The sequence below is a fragment of the Canis lupus genome, chromosome 1 (assembly GCF_048164855.1).
Source record: "Canis lupus baileyi chromosome 1, mCanLup2.hap1, whole genome shotgun sequence".
NCBI classification, from domain to species: Eukaryota; Metazoa; Chordata; class Mammalia; order Carnivora; family Canidae; genus Canis; species Canis lupus.
Window position 1 is genome coordinate 90,128,193 of NC_132838.1, and position 15,542 is coordinate 90,143,734.

Sequence of the window (15,542 nt, forward strand, 5' to 3'; positions counted from 1 at the left end):
TTGTTATCCAGATATTAATTAATGAGAGCTGGGCCAGAAAGGAAGCAGTGAGGACAATGACACTTATAGGGGTGAGATTTATGAAGCATAAATAACAGGACTTGGTGGACAATTAGATCCAAAGGGTAAAGAAGAGGAAGAAGTTAGAGCTGACACATTCAGAGTTCAGAGAGAGGCAAGCAGATGGTGTCATCCTGAGACTGAGGGGTCTGTCAGCCAAATGGGGGGAGTGACTGGCCCTGGGTCATGCAGTTAGTGGAAACCTGGAGCCGGCACACAGATTTCCTGCTTTTCCCACACTGGATAACTGCGAAGTTCTAAAACTGGTAAATGGGCCAATAGTGCTACCAAGAGAAATGAGGGATGGTAGAGGGATAGCCAGTTTACAGTTGGGTAGAGGAGACAGAGAGTTTTAGTTCTATAATCGTGGAGTTTGAGGATGTTCAAGTGGAAGTATTTGAGAGATAAGCATCAATTTAGGATTGGGAATGACTCTGTCCCTTACTAGCTTCTGATCTTGGGCAAATCGCTTAACCTCTCTGAGCCTCAGTTTTTCTGGTCACAACATAGGCATAATGTTGTTACTTAATGTTTGTAACTAACTAATTAATTAATATTTGTAAAGGGCTCAGAACAGGCCCTAGTACAAGGTGTCATTGTTTGTTAAATAAAATACACACGATGCAATATAAAGAAAGAGTTTGGCTTTTTGGAGAGGTAAAAAGACACAGGGAAAGCCAGAGGAGAATTTGCCATGATGATATTACATCTGTTATAGAAATCAAGCAAGGTGGGACGCCTAGGTGGCTCACTGGTTCAGCCGGTTAAGAATCCGACTCTTGATTTCAGCGTAGGTCATGATCTCAGGGTCATGAGATCAAGCCCCACATTGTCTCTGTGCTGGGTGGGGAGCCTGCTTAAGATTCTCTCTCTCCTTCTCCTTCCACTCCTCACTCCACTTCCCCCACCCCAAACTCTCTACAGAAAAAAAAAAAAGTCAATGGAGGAATTTTATGAAAGTGAAAAAAAAAATTGAGTGACAAAGAGATGCAGAAAAAGAGGAAGGCCAAGAGAGGTCATAGGTGTGGAAAGAAGGAAGCTTTTTAGAGTGCCTTTTAGTCAGAAGGGGAGAGTTGGGGAGAGACATCCAACTACATGGAATTAAAGTAGCGAGAAGCCAGGCATTCATCTAGTGATCTGTGATCTGTGAATGCATCTCAGAGCAGATACATTTTAAAAATTGGCATCTGACTAAATTAGTGAATAACATATTCACAGTGAATTGTTAAAAGGCTGTTGAGGAAATTTGGAGTCATTTCTAACCATCTGAGAATGGATGGCATGGGGCATAATGCTGGCCTAACCTTTATAATTAGATACCAAATACTAAGTTAAATGCAGCATGACCTGCTGTAAGGTGGGAGGTTTTATGATTCCATTCCCCCCAACCCCCCAAGAAGGTTTCCTTGATTGCAATTCTGAAAATTTGATATACTCTCATTATATTTCATTTGCGTTTATGTGAAAATCAGAATATTTTTGCTCTAAAGGAAAGTGTGTGTCACAGACATTTAGAACTCAGAGGATCCAAATGAAAGGCTGGTACGCAGCAGACTCAAGATTCTGGTGTTAAAAAATTGTCTACAAATCACCCATTTACTCCCAGTTTGAAAGGAGTCACAGAATTGTTCTCTTAGCACTTCTTGATCTAAATGTTTGCTTATGGATCCCAGTGCAGTAAATAAACTTAGAATTTTGAAAGTCAAAAACCTCATATTACAAAAAACTTTCTTCTCTTTGGATCTTTTTTCATAGCCTATATAATAACGTCGCACTGAAGAACTTCATCTTATATGCTTAAAGGCATTGATATTTTCAGGGAAAAGTCACCTAACCAGCTCTGAAAAATCACTAAGCTAACAGAGGCAGCCAAAACCAGAAAAAGGAAAACTATCAGGAAGAGACTGAATTCAGTCCTTAGATGTTTTACTATTAAGTTGCAAACTGCAAACCAGCAGTGTTCCATAGGAATATATGTGACCCTCACATGTGAGCCATATGTGTAATTTAAATTTTCTTTAACGCAAGGCACATTGTAAGGAGGGAAAACTAAACAGGTGAAATTAATTGTAATATATCTTTGCCTAATATCAAAACTATCATTTTACCATGTAATATAACAATCACTAACAGGATATTTTGCATTATTTTTCTCCACACTGTCTACACCCGATGTGCATTTTGCACACTCAGTGCATCTCAGTTCAGACTAACCATCACTTCCAACAGTTAATAGCCACATTAGACAGCAGTGTAGCTCTGAACCAAAAATATCTCGCTTTCCTATTTTTAAAGGGCAAGTTGCCAGACAGAGGCAGTATTCAGAGAGTGCTCCGTGAGAGCAAAACTTGGAGCAAACCAGTAACTTGAAAGAAACACGTACTTTCCCACTCTAGTGAACATTGGGACTTTTCTGGTTTTTCTGGAGCTGGAGCTGGGGCTGGGCCCGGTAGCGGACTGCCCGGTCTGAAACTGAAATGGACAGGGTTGCAGTCTTGAATCACAGGAAAGAGGCGTGCAGTGTTTTCCCAGAGAAAAGCATGTATCCTCTAGCTGCAAACAGACAAAATTGAAGGGGCGTCGGGGGTGGGGGGTGGGGGATAACTTATAATGCTTTTCCTGGGCTGGTTCATGATATTTGCCTGAGGTGCCCCAGGAAGGATGAGGGACACAGCTTTTGCACAAGTGGGTCTGTATCCACTTTTTGGTTTGTTTGGTTTTCAAATCTGCCTTCCCCCCGGCGCGGTGTGGACCGCCGTTAAGGCCCAAGCGCGGAGAAGGCAGGGCTGGTGTCCGCCCCCGCGCCCGCCCGCGCCCCGCGCCCCGCGCCCCGCACCCCGCGCGCGGACCCCGCTCCTGCCCGCAGGCGCCCCTGCCCGCAGGCACCGGCCGCCTCGCTGGGCTCCGCGCAGACGGGGTTTCCGGCCTGGCTCAGGGGTCGCGGGGCCGCCCGCCCGCGCTCGCGGTGGGGGCGGGGGGCGCCGGAGGTCAGGGCCGGGCCGCAGCGCGCCGTCCGTCGGGGCATCCGGAGGCCAGTTCCGCGGCGTGTCCACACCCTCGCGGGCCCGCCGCTGCCTGGGGCCGGGCCGGCCGCCGCTCCGGGGCTGCGCCCTCCCCCGCGGGGACTGCGGCGCCCAAGGTGGAAATGCGGAAGTTTGCAGCGCCGCCTGACAGATGAGGCTCGCGTCCCGCCAGGCGAGCGCTGCAGCGGCCCCGCGGCGCCCCGCGCCCCCGCCGCCCGCGCCCCGCGCCCCCGGAGGCCGCCGAGCCGCGCGCGGGCCATGGCCACGCTCCCGGGCGCAGAGCGGCGCGCCTTCGCGCTCAAGCTCAACAGGTAAGACGCGCCCCGCGGCGCCGCAGCAGCGGGCCCCCCGCCCCCCCGCCCCGGGACGGCGCTGCAGGGGCGCACCCGAGGACCCCCGCCCCCGCCCCCGCCCCCGAGCTGCCGCGCGCCGGCCTCCGCCCGCTGCGCCTCCCCGGCACCGTCCCAGCCGCCAGCCGCCAGCCCCGCCGGGTGTCCCGGGCCACCAGCGTCCCCGCCCCGCGCACGCCCCGGGGTCTGGCAGGTGCAGGGCGCAGGGCGCAGGGCGCACGGGGGCCGCGCGGGGCTCGCCGCGGGCTTGCGTATAGCCCGCGCCTTCCCTGGAGACGCTGCTGGGACCTGGGGCCGGTGGAGAAGTGGTGGAAAGGAGACTTTGTGCTTCCAGGCAGCCGCTTCAGGACTTGGGCTGTTCCCAGCAGGGCGCTTTCTTTTCTCCCTGTCGTTTTATTTTTATTTCTCCCTCCCCCCTACCAGAAGAAGTTTGGCTCCTGTGGACATCGCTATTTTTATTCCCTGGTCCAAAGGAGCCGTGAAGTGGAAAAAGTGATTTTTTTTTAAGACTCTCCGTTTAAATAAACAAAAAAAGGAAAAACAAAACAAAACAAGGAATGGCCTGTGGCTGGCATTTTTACATTTATAGCGCTCAGGCCGGGGACCAGGAGAGTCCACTTCGCCATCCAGTTCCTAATCAAAATCGCACACACTAAACGTAGGCGCGTTTGCTGCTCAAAGTTCTCACCGGAGGTGCTTTAGCTGCAGTTTTTCCTCCGCTGGAAACTGCTGACAAGTATTGGGGGGGGCGGGGGGGGGGCATTCTTGTCCTGCCCTGAGAAATCTAGACTGGTTAAAAGATAATATGAAACTGGCCCTGAAGGATCAACTTAGTATCCTAACTGCCCTCACTGCTCTAGGACTTGTGATTTTTCTTTTAGCTGAGCCTGCGAAAGGGTAGTTGCACAGTATGTTTTGCAGGTGGATAGCGTGTGGAGAGGTCTGAGCCATAAGGAGCTGGGAATAATCAGGCGGTAAGGACTTCCAGAAGGCCCACTGGGCCTTCTTGCTGTCTAATGTTCACCTGCTGTGTAGTTGTGGACAAACAATTTCTCTTACCTTACTATTTCTTCACCCTTAAAATGAATTTGTTAATGTGTACTGTGTATTAATGTTGGAGTACCAGAAGTACTATAGTTAAAAGGTATGAAGTCTGTCAGGAATCTCCCTAGGGGAATTTCTCTCTCTTTTTTTTTTTTTTTTTTCTGGTGCAAGCCAGAAGGGGCAATTAATTCATTTGGGGAGCATGGGAATCAAACGGACGTTAGCAATGGGTGTACCACGTACCATTGCTGTAGCTCCTTGGTCCCTGTGAATTTTAGGTCAGGAAGTGTGGCTGGGGCACAAAGATGTGGGAGACTGTGGGGTTTGGCAGAGTTCACCTGGGAGGAGCAGCAGGCCCTGTGCTAATCCTACAGGCACTCTTGAAAGCAGTGGTGGGGTCGGTGTGGCCTGGCAGTTAAGAATAAAGGCCCTGGCTGGACTCAGACCTGCTTGCAGATTGGCCACCTCTGCTACAAACTGTGTGACACTGGGCCTGTTATTTAACCTTTCTAGACTTTGGTTTCTTTGCTTGTCAAGTGGGATAATCATAGGACCTACTTCTTAGGACCTTTGGGAAGAGTGAGTGAAATTACGTGTACACAGTGCTTGTCGTGCCTGGCTCAGAGTAAATGTTAAACGTTAGCTGCCATCAGCTTCATCACTGTCTTTATTATCATTTTTCAGAGGCCAAGGCAGAAGGGTAGGAGAGGAAGCGGAAGTTGCAGAGCACTTTGGGCTGGGTATGACGATGCCAGTGGCAGGTTGGAGCTGCTTGGGGTGGACGGTCACCCTCCTATGTCTTCCATCCCTGTACTGAAATCACCAGACACACCCAGGGGAACTGAATGTGTGATACAATCTGAACAAAAAGAGCCCCATTCAAGCTAAGTATAAACGGTTCCCTAATCCTCAGGCAAGAATAAGGATTGGATGTTCCTATTTGGGGGGTTCTCTTTTCCCCTTTGAACCATTTGTGTCTTAGGTGGAAGAGTTATACTAAGGAGCTTAGCAGAAATTGTTCAAAGGAGTGGATTAGTAAGGATATACCTCGTATTTTTTTAAGATTTTATTTATTTATTTGAGAGAAAGTGAGAGTGAAAGCGAGAGAGATCTCAGAGGGAGAGGGAGAAGCAGCCTCCCCACTGAGCAGGGAGCCAGACGTGGGTCTCACATCTGGGATCATAACCTGAGCTGAAGGCAGGCGCTTAACCGACTGAGCCACCCAGGCACCCCAGGACATACTTAGTATTAATATCATATTAAAGCTTACCATTTATTGATCACCTACTGTGTCCCAGACACTGTGATACGTTTAATGGATTATACCACTGAATCCTTACAAAAATTCTAGAAGACTCACATGAAATCTCATATAGAAGGAAAATGAAGCTTAGAGATGTAGTTTGCACACAGACGTGCAATTTGTTCAAGGCCCCACAGGCAGTGGTGGCAGAGATTACAAACCATTCCAAAGACTCTGCTCTTAATTGGGTGTGTGCTATGTTGATGCATGAACCTTAATAAATTTCTTTAAAAGCAAGCAGAGAATTACCTTTTTAAAAAAACATTGTCATCTCAGTAGCAGCACTGGCAAACTTTTCTGCGTTCTGATTGGTGTTTAAACCACCAGTGTGACGTTTTGCAATTTGGCAGTTGGAAAAGAAAATGTTTTCCCTTGCCAGCCTACCCACTGTTGAAATATGGCCATCAGGACATTTAGCATGGGTTCCTAAGTCTTCTTATTCTTCCGCCTATCTACTCAGAATGATACGAACTACCCCTTGAAGATGTTTGTGGGGGTAAAATCAATGGGCTTCTTCCAGCAGAAATGTTCAAACCTGATATATTAAATTTTTTATTTGTAAAGAGGTCAGTTCCGCCCACACCAACCTCAAGAAGGAGTGAGCAGAGGAACTCATAGTGGGAAAAGAATGTCCCCCACTGTTCCCAAATTCTGTGGCTTCCTGCAAGCAACATTGCTCAGTTTAGGGGCAGGGCCAAAGCAGAACAGAAACCTGGGAATACCCACCAGGGCCCATCCCCCTCGACTGCACTGGCTCTCCCATGCTCTGATGAAACCTAAATTCTTATAAGTTGGAAATCCATATGTTGGAAGAGTCCCATCCTGCAGGACTTTTGTTTGTTTTGTTTTGAACACAAAGTATAATTGTATGATGTAATCGTATGATTTAGGGTTAAATGTTTCTCTGGAACCCACCTCTCAGGGAGATACAGGAGGAAAGATCCACCACTGAGGTTTTCTGAGCTGGAGAAGTAAAATTTCATTTTGTGTCACGTACATACACCTTCGTTTCAGTGTAATTGTCTCTGACTTCCTGTGCACCAAAGAAGCATGAGACTGAGTTAGGAAATTCATGATAATGTTTGCTTTTGGGATTTCAGACATCGCTGCTTTACATGTCATAATACAGCCCTTGTACGAGCACCAAATCTTGTCAACTGCCTTTCTTACTGGCATTTAGTGCTTTTATACATTATAAAAATTATTACTAATATTTGGAAAATTCATTTAGTGAAATCTTGGTTTCTTTCAAACACAGAAAAGATAGAGAATTTGGCCCAATAGATAGAGAATTTGGTACATATAAATGTAAAATAAGGAGTCTGGGTAAAGAGAGCAAAAGTCAGAAGGCAGAAAAGACATAAATAATCTTTATATATCTACATTGCTTTGTTGCAGAAAAGGGACAAAATGTTAAGCAAAATAATCATCATTACAGAGTGATTTTATGGAAGATAAAAACAAGGAGCTAACAAAACAGATTATATCCAAGAATCCCAATAATTTTGGGCAGAAGCACAGAACCAGATGAAGGTACAGAGATTTTCCTGAGAAGTATATGCTGTTTTGTCTATGAAGATGATGCAGGCATAGAAATTTATGTGTAAATGTGTGTCTGCCATGAAACAGTGCTGTTCTTTAGTGGTGATGACAGAGAGGGATGTTGGTGCTTTCTGGAATTGCTTCATTTGTAGGACATGTTTTAGACCAAGGGCCAATAGATGGGGCTTTAGGAGACTCAGGAGTTTGTTCTTTCACATTCTAAATAATTTTCTTCCAAATTCTTGGGACAGCTCCACTTGAACTTTGGGCATTAAGTGCAATTGAAAGAACCTTCTGGGGGCACCTGGGTGGCTCAGTGGTTGAGCATCTGCCTTTGGCTCAGGGCGTGATACCGGGGTCCTGGGATTGAGTCCTGCATCGGGCTCCCCGTAGGGAGCCTGCTTCTCCTTCTGCCTGTGTCTCTGCCTCTCTCTGTGTGTCTCTCATGAATAAATAAATAAAATCTTCAAAAAAAAAAAAAGAAAGAAAGAAAGAAAGAAATAAGAAAGAAAGACGCCTCCACCAGGGTGAAATTTTCTTCATTTGGTGTTCTCTGAGCTCTGATAGGTCACAGGTATGTGTGGACCTAACGCTCACTTCTATATGGAAGATAGATGCGTGATTGCATCATGTGGTTACCGTGGAAAGAAAATATAATTGCATCATGTGGTTACCTGGGGAGAGAAGTAGAGCTTAAGGGACTGGGTCTCCCATCTCAGCTCCCCAGACGGAGCTAGTGATGGAATGGGGTGATGTTTCAAGCACCCCATCTTTCCATCCTCTTTAATAGGGACCTGGAAGAGGCAGGGATGCGATGCTCAGACTTTTTGCTGAAGAAGACAAAGAAACAGGAGCACTTAGTTCTTTTCAGTGGCAGATGATCAGGTGCTTATTCATGTTTTGGTCAATTGAAAAGAGTTAAAGCAACAAACTGTACTATCCTGGTTCCCATAAGGGTCTAGTCTAATTTATTAGCGATCAGCAGCCACAAAGGTTCTCTAGGGTCTAGGGAAATGCAAGAAGTTATTTGGTTGAGGTAAGTGTAGTCCCTCTGCTTCTGGAGTTCGCACTGTAGTGCAACAACTGTTGACAACTGGCTATATGGACAACTTGGGGACAGAGAATAAAAGCAGCCTGTTATCTCTGAAAGTATATATGAAGGCATCTGCATGCAGGGGTTTGGTGAGATCAAGCCAATTGGTAAAGTTGGCACAGAGTGTTGTGTCCCACTGCATTCAGATCAAATGCAGGACTAGAAAGGCAGAATTGGTGGTAGCAGAAACAGTTTCCCCTGCCCTCTCTTCCTTTCATCCATGTTCAACATGAGAAATAGGAAACAAGCAAAAACGTCGACCACACAAAAATTACAGCTGTTCACATTTGTGTGTATATCCTTCCATTTTTACAGAAATAAGATTGTGTTGGGCATGCTACTTTAGGATTTGTTTATTTCATTTATTATTTTTAAGATTTTCTTTATTTATTCATGAGAGAGAGAGAGAAGCAGAGACATTGAGGGAGAAGCAGGCTCCCTGTGGGGAGCCCGATGCAGGACTCGATGTCAGGACCCTGGGATCACACCCTGAGCTGAAAGCAGACACTCAACCACTGAGCCATCCAGGTACCCCTAGGATTTGTTTTCATTTTAAAATATCATGAACAGGGCAGCCCTGGTGGCTCAGCGGTTTAGCGCCGCCTGCAGCCTGGGGCGTGATCCTGGAGACCCTGGATCAAGTCCCACGTCAGGCTCCCTGCATGGAGCCTGCTTCTCCCTCTGCCTGTGTCTCTGCCCCGCCCCCCCGTCTCTATGAATAAATAAATAAAATCTTTAAAAAATAAAATAAAATATCGTGAACAACTCTCCATGTCAATCAACGTAGATCTATATTATAACTCACATAAGACTGTAAAATTGCACTGATTGCATAGACAATGATTTACTGAATCCATTTTCTATTATTGTGCCTCAAGATAGTGTCCAGTTTTTCACAGTAATGTACAGAGGTTGATGGGGGTCTTATACGTACATCTTGACTAATTAGTGCAAATGCTGCCTTAAAAATTTCTAGGGTGGTGTTGCCTGGTCAATGGAAAGAAACATGTTGCAAGCTTTTGATACATGTGGCCAAATTGCTCGCAGAAAAGTTACACCTATTTATGCTTCCACCAACTACCCTAAGAGTGGTCATTTCCTCACATTGACACCCCCGCTGGGCTTTATCATTCTTTTAAATCTTTATTTGCAAGCTTGACCCCTGCTCTTAAATGTCTCTTACCTCTTCCTGTTTAGCTTCTCTGCCAGGTCCCTGCATGACCTCTGAAGTCATGCTTCAGAGATTAAAACAGTCATAGATTTCTCTTTTTTTCCTTTGCCTAACATCTAACTAAAGATGGTGGTAAACTCTGTCTTAGGCAAATGCTCTCTGCCTTTGTTCATTGAATAGGTGGGTTAATGATAAAAGTAGATTGTTCTGGCAACTGAGTTCTTTCTTGATTCTCTTTTAGACTCCAGTTGTCACACTTTCACTCCCTTTTTTCTTTAACAATCTAATATATCTGTCCTTTGCATAAACTCTTGCTCTTTTAAGTGAAATGGCATGGAGGGAATCAGAATCTCTCTATCACAAAACAAGACCCAGATGATGCAATTTCCTGCGTTTTTCCCTTGGACCCAGATATAGATAGACTGGACTTCTTTCACACTTTTTTGGGTTCCTCATGTTCTAGGATTGGCTTTATGTTTACACACCATGTTAGTGTCACTTTGCTCAGAAACATCCAGGGCTTCACAAGTGCCTCTCCTTATCATTCAGAGGATAAAATGTGTTGTTCTATATAAAAGGCCAAAAATAAAAATAGCAAACAGGTTACCTGATGGTATTTCTTGGAAGTAGATTAAGAAATGCAGAACTGGGACACCTGGGTAGTTCAGTTGTTGAATGTCTGCCTTCAGCTCTGGTCATGATCCCAGGGTTCTGGGATAGAGTCCTGTATCGGGTTCCCTGCTCCATGGGGAGTTTGCTTTTCCCTCTCCCTCTGCCTGCCATTTCCCCTGCTTGTGTGCTTTCTCTCTCTTTGTGAAATAAATAAATAAAATCTTTAAAAAAAAAGAAAGAAAAAAGAAATGCAGTACTGTAATCAATTTCTTTCTCCCAACTCTTAACTTTCTGGTGTGTGGATGAGTTAGGAAGCTGGCAAATCCTAGGCTCATAAGTTTGAGAGTGTATTCCTGCATGCACTCCAGCTAATGAGGGTGCCTCTGTTCTAAGCACTGCACCAGGTCCTGGAAATACAAAGACAAGAAGTCGTGGCGTTGCCTGCAAGGAGCAAGGACATGAACCCAAAATTATGGACTGGGAAAGAAGGGACCCTTCCTTTGCCTCCTAGCCCTGCCTTTTGGGGCATTGTGCCTTTAAAGTGGTCATTTTGACACTGTGCTCCTTATTCTAAGGATCACAACAGTATCTAGAACATTCTTAGAGATCTTTTAGGATTGTTCTCAGAGTTGGAGTATATTTAAAAAAAATAAGCTCAGTGGCATGAAATCTTTTTCCCTTGAGGGAGAATCTGCTTTTTCTCTTACTTGGAAAGTTTCAAAAATATAATAAATACAGATAGGTAGTAACGTGGCAGGTCCCTGAGGGTCTAAAACAGAATGAACAAATGTGAACATTGGGTCACTTTCTTTTTTTTAAAGTAGGCTCCACAGGGGCCTTTATCTCACAACCCTGAGATCATGACCTGAGCTGAGACCAGGAGTCGATGCTTAACCAACTGAGTCACCCAGGCATCCCAACATTTGCTCACTTTTGTGTTAGATATTTCTAAATGAAAAAAAAAATTACAGATAAATTTGAAGTCCCCATATTCTGCTCTCCCATCCTTTTCTTTCTCTTCCTCTTTCAGAGGCCAGCACTACCACCAAGTTGTACTTTTAATGTATGTGTGTACATATCCATAAATGATATATTGTATGGTTTCTGGAATGAGACAAAGTCATTAGCATTTAATCAAGCCTCTTAAATGCATGGCATTTCTTTTGTGAAATTACGAAAAAAACAACAACAGGTATTTAAATGTGCACAATCTGGTCATGCTTTTTTAATCATTCCTTATATTATGGTCACATTACTCATTTCCTGGAAAAGCCAGGAAATTTTTTAAAAAATTCTTTTTTTGTCTCTATCAAATGAATGTACCCATGATTTGCATTTGACCTGAGATAAGAAGTTGATAACATGTTTATTTTTAAATAATGTGTTTTAAAAATTTTTTTTAATTTTTTAAAACTTATTTGAGGGAGAGAGAGAGCAAGCATGCATGGGATTAAGGGCAGAGGGAGAAGAAGAGGGAGAAGGAGACTCCCCACTGGTCAGGGAGCCTGACATGGGGCTCCATCCCAGAACCCCGAGATCATGACCTGAGCTGAAGGCAGACACTTCATCAACTGAGCCACCTAGGTGCCCCAGTAATATGATTTTTAAAGCATAGAATAAAGATTCTGTCTTTTGCCTGGACATTTGATTAGAGAAAGTATGTAGATTAACAAAAGAGGGTATAATGTTTGCTAAAAAGTATGTGGTTCTTCTGGCATTGGTGTAACTGAGTGGTCAGGCTGCATTATCCCCTGTTTGAACAGGGAGATGTAATCCTCTGATGCACCATACCTCATGTGAGAAAAAGTGAGAGGAATGGCCACAGATAGCAGGGCTGTCTTCCAGGTCTCTGCTTTGCCTTGCTGGGACACAGGGCAGCGCTCCGCAGACAGCAAACGCCTTCGGTGGTGGAAGTGTTTGAGTTGTCTGGATTCGGTTCTTGGTTCTGTACTTGAGCTCTCACCAAGAAGATAACCCCTGGGGTTCTGGGTCACTTGGGAATCCAGAGCTGCGTCGGGGGCCCACTAAAAATGTACCTCATCCTGCCGTTTCACATAAATGTTGTTTCAAGACAGTGGTGGCCATCTGTTCTCTGTGGGAACAAGGTTGTCACCTCCCTGTTGATATTCTCACTGGCTTGCTTCACCTACTGGTATTGTACTCTTTCGTTCCAAAACACTGCCCGTTCTCACGAGATCCCTTTAGAAGGGATATCCAACTTACCTGCTGTATACTGCTCCCTATTTAATAACTTTATTCAACTCACAAGAGGTGTTTTTTTTTTAATATCCTATAACTTTCTGTGGGCATTATGAGAGGAGAAAAAATAACAACCAGTATTTGCCCCCCGGAATTCAACTGGAGTGGGGAGGTTGACATAAGAGAACACAGGAGATGGAGTTTGTGTGGCTGGGTGACGGTCAGGACAGGAATGTTGACAGAACTTGGGGTGGGGTAGGGGGAGTTCCACAAGCCCTGGAGGGGTTTAGCCAGACCCTGAGGGACAAGGAGGTTAGTGACAGGTGAAACTGGTATAATAGGAAGAATAACTAGCAGTGTGGAGAATGGGTGGGGTGGGGGAGTTCTGTGAGATGGATAAGGAGGGGGCTGCAGTCATCCTCATTGTGCAGTGATAAGAGCTGGGATTAGGCTGGGGTCATGAGAAGAGAATGAAAGAGGACTGTGTCCACAGATACTTCAAAGAGAATCAACAGGACTTGAGAAGCACATAAATATTCATTTGCTTGTATCAGGAACATTGGTTGTAGCCTACTGTGCACCTGGCGGTGTTCTAAATGTCAAGGATAGAGCCGTGAGCAAGACAGACAAAGTTGTTGTTTTAAAAAAGTCATTTTTCGGGGTGCCTGGGTGGTACAGTTGGTTAAGTGACTGACTCTTGATTTTGGCTTGGGTTGTGATCTCAGGGTCATGAGATCGATCCTTGAGTCCAGCTCCATGCTCAGCTCAGAGTCTGCTTGAGATTCTGTTTCCCTCTCCTTCTGCCTTTCCCTCTGCTCATGGGCTTGTGCTCTCTACATAAAATAAATAAAATCTTTTTTTTAAAATATATTTTTTAAATTTTTATTTATTTATGATAGTCACACACACAGAGAGAGAGAGAGGCAGAGACACAGGCAGAGGGAGAAGCAGGCTCCATGCACTGGGAGCCTGATGTGGGATTCGATCCCGGGTCTCCAGGATCGCGCCCTGGGCCAAAGGCAGGCGCCAAACTGCTGCGCCACCCAGGGATCCCTAAATAAAATCTTTAATTAAAAAAAAAAAGAAGTCATTTTCCAGTGGAAAGATAACAGAGTAAACCAGGAAATAAACAAGGAAATGTCAGGTAAAATAAGTGCTATGTAGAAAATGTAAAAAGGTCATATAGAGAGTGTGGATACTTGGAAAGAATGGTCAGGAAGGCATCCCTGAGTGGGTGAATACCTGAGGCCGGGACCAGACAGGGGAGGAAGTGGACGAGGAACAGCCTGTTAAGGTGAATCACAAGTTTAGTTGGGGGCATATTAAGTCGAAGATGCATATTAGAAATTCCTACATAGTAGGAAATTGAGTAGTAGTAGGAATTTCCTACTATGTTGTTTTATTTAGGAATCTGAGACTCAGGAGAGAGGTCAAAGTTGGATCTATTTAAATTTGCGAGTCATTATCATGATATTTTTCAAAATGGAAGAAAATACTAAAATTACCTTGATAAGATTTTGACAGCCACAAAGCTGTATGTCTGGTATGAAATCACTCTTACTGAAAAATGCGTATGTATATATCTCCCTGTTGAGATAATAGATCAATACACATAATAAGGAGGGGACCAGAAGGACCTATGCCAACCTATTATCAGCGTCATACCTGGTAGTTGTATTCCTGATGATTTTTGTTTACTTACATGTGAAGCGTGTGCATGTATGCATGTATATTTTCCAAATTTTCTTCGAATTTTTATAAAGGGGAAAGGTGAGATTTATAAAAGAGATAATACCAAGATTTATATTCTGGGGAAATTGGGTAAAGATGGTGCCAATGAGTGATTATGAAAACTTGGAATTAGAGTAAGTTTTGAAAGAATGATTTGGTACTTCTCTTGGAGAGCGTTTAAGAGAACATAGTAGACTGCACCATGATGTAGAGCTAGCTCTTCCCTGTGAGAGGATTTTCTTTTTCACCTTATTGAAGGTGATGTGGTCACTTTGAGGTGAAGCTTTAAAGTATTAATGAGACACACACAGAGAGAGAGAGAGAGAGAGAGAGAGAGAGGCAGAGAAACAGGCAGAGGGAGAAGCAGGCTTCCTGCAGGGAGCCTGATGCAGGACTTGATCCCAGGATCACGACCCGAGCCAAAGGCAGATGCTCAACCACTGAACCACCCAGGTGCCCCCGAGGTGAAGCTTTAATGGCCAGCCTGGCCTTTGCCATGCCACCTTTCCCCTATTCTGCACAATCAGCAATGTTCTAGACTGGTCTGTTCTCCTGCGTCCTGGAGCAGAAGCAATTAGGGCAAGGCCAAACTTGCTCTCTGGAGGTCTTTATTTTTATAAGCCACTAAGATATTTGGATTATTTGTTATCACGGCATCACCAAGCCTACTCTGATTGATACAGATAAGCATGAACTATACAACATTTCTATTGGGTAGCTTGAGGTATGGCCTTGGAGCTTGAATGATAGGTCAGGATGAAACATATTAATTAGGAAGTCATCAGTGAAAGTGGTAAAGTATGGTGGGAAGAGGAAAATAATGGGACTGGGGCATGAGCCACTTGCCCTCTGGTAGAAGAGGGAAAAGCTACAAAAAGAGAGGAAGAAGAATTTGGCCCAGAGATGGCAGATAGGCTAGTGCTAGAAAAGCGAGCTAACCGGGCAATTAAAAAGGTCAGAGGACAAAGAAAGAGCCATTGGATTTTTTCCTTGCTGGTGGTCAGTGTAAACGTCTGAAACAGCAGTTTTAGCAGAGCTGTGGGGAAGGAAGTCAGATTTCATAGGGTTAGAGGGGGAGTCAGTGCAGAGGAAATGGAGGAAGCTGGTAGAGACCACTCCTTTAAAAAGTTTGGATGCGGCAGAAGAGAAAGTGGGACAATGGTAACCAGAAGATTCTAACGAAGCTTTGACTTTTACATAGGCTCAACACGCAATGCCGGGCAGAGCATGCTCTCACCTGAGAGGGAAAGGGCATATAGGTTTTGTTCCCATAAAATAAGTCTTACATGTGGAGAAAAATGCTCAGAAGACATGATACTGTCTGATATATAACCAATTTTTGCTTGGTGCCAGCATTGAGACCCTTAACAATAAATAAAATATTCTGTTTGTGTATTTTCCTCCTGGGAAATTC

General features: G+C 44.8%; 1 protein-coding gene across 2 annotated transcripts in view; it reads left to right on the plus strand.

The window, feature by feature from the left end:
• The first annotated feature begins 3,306 nt into the window (after positions 1 to 3,306).
• The window catches only part of DOCK8 (dedicator of cytokinesis 8), a 230,588-nt gene continuing 218,352 nt past the window's right edge, over positions 3,307 to 15,542 (plus strand). The window contains exon 1 of one of the 2 annotated variants that reach the window (XM_072839291.1): positions 3,307 to 3,394. In XM_072839291.1, coding sequence (XP_072695392.1) covers positions 3,342 to 3,394 — 53 coding nt within the window. In that variant the 5' untranslated portion in view covers positions 3,307 to 3,341. Of the gene's footprint in view, positions 3,395 to 4,291; positions 4,408 to 15,542 lie in introns of those variants that run through there. The other variant, XM_072839300.1, reaches the window with a different exon arrangement.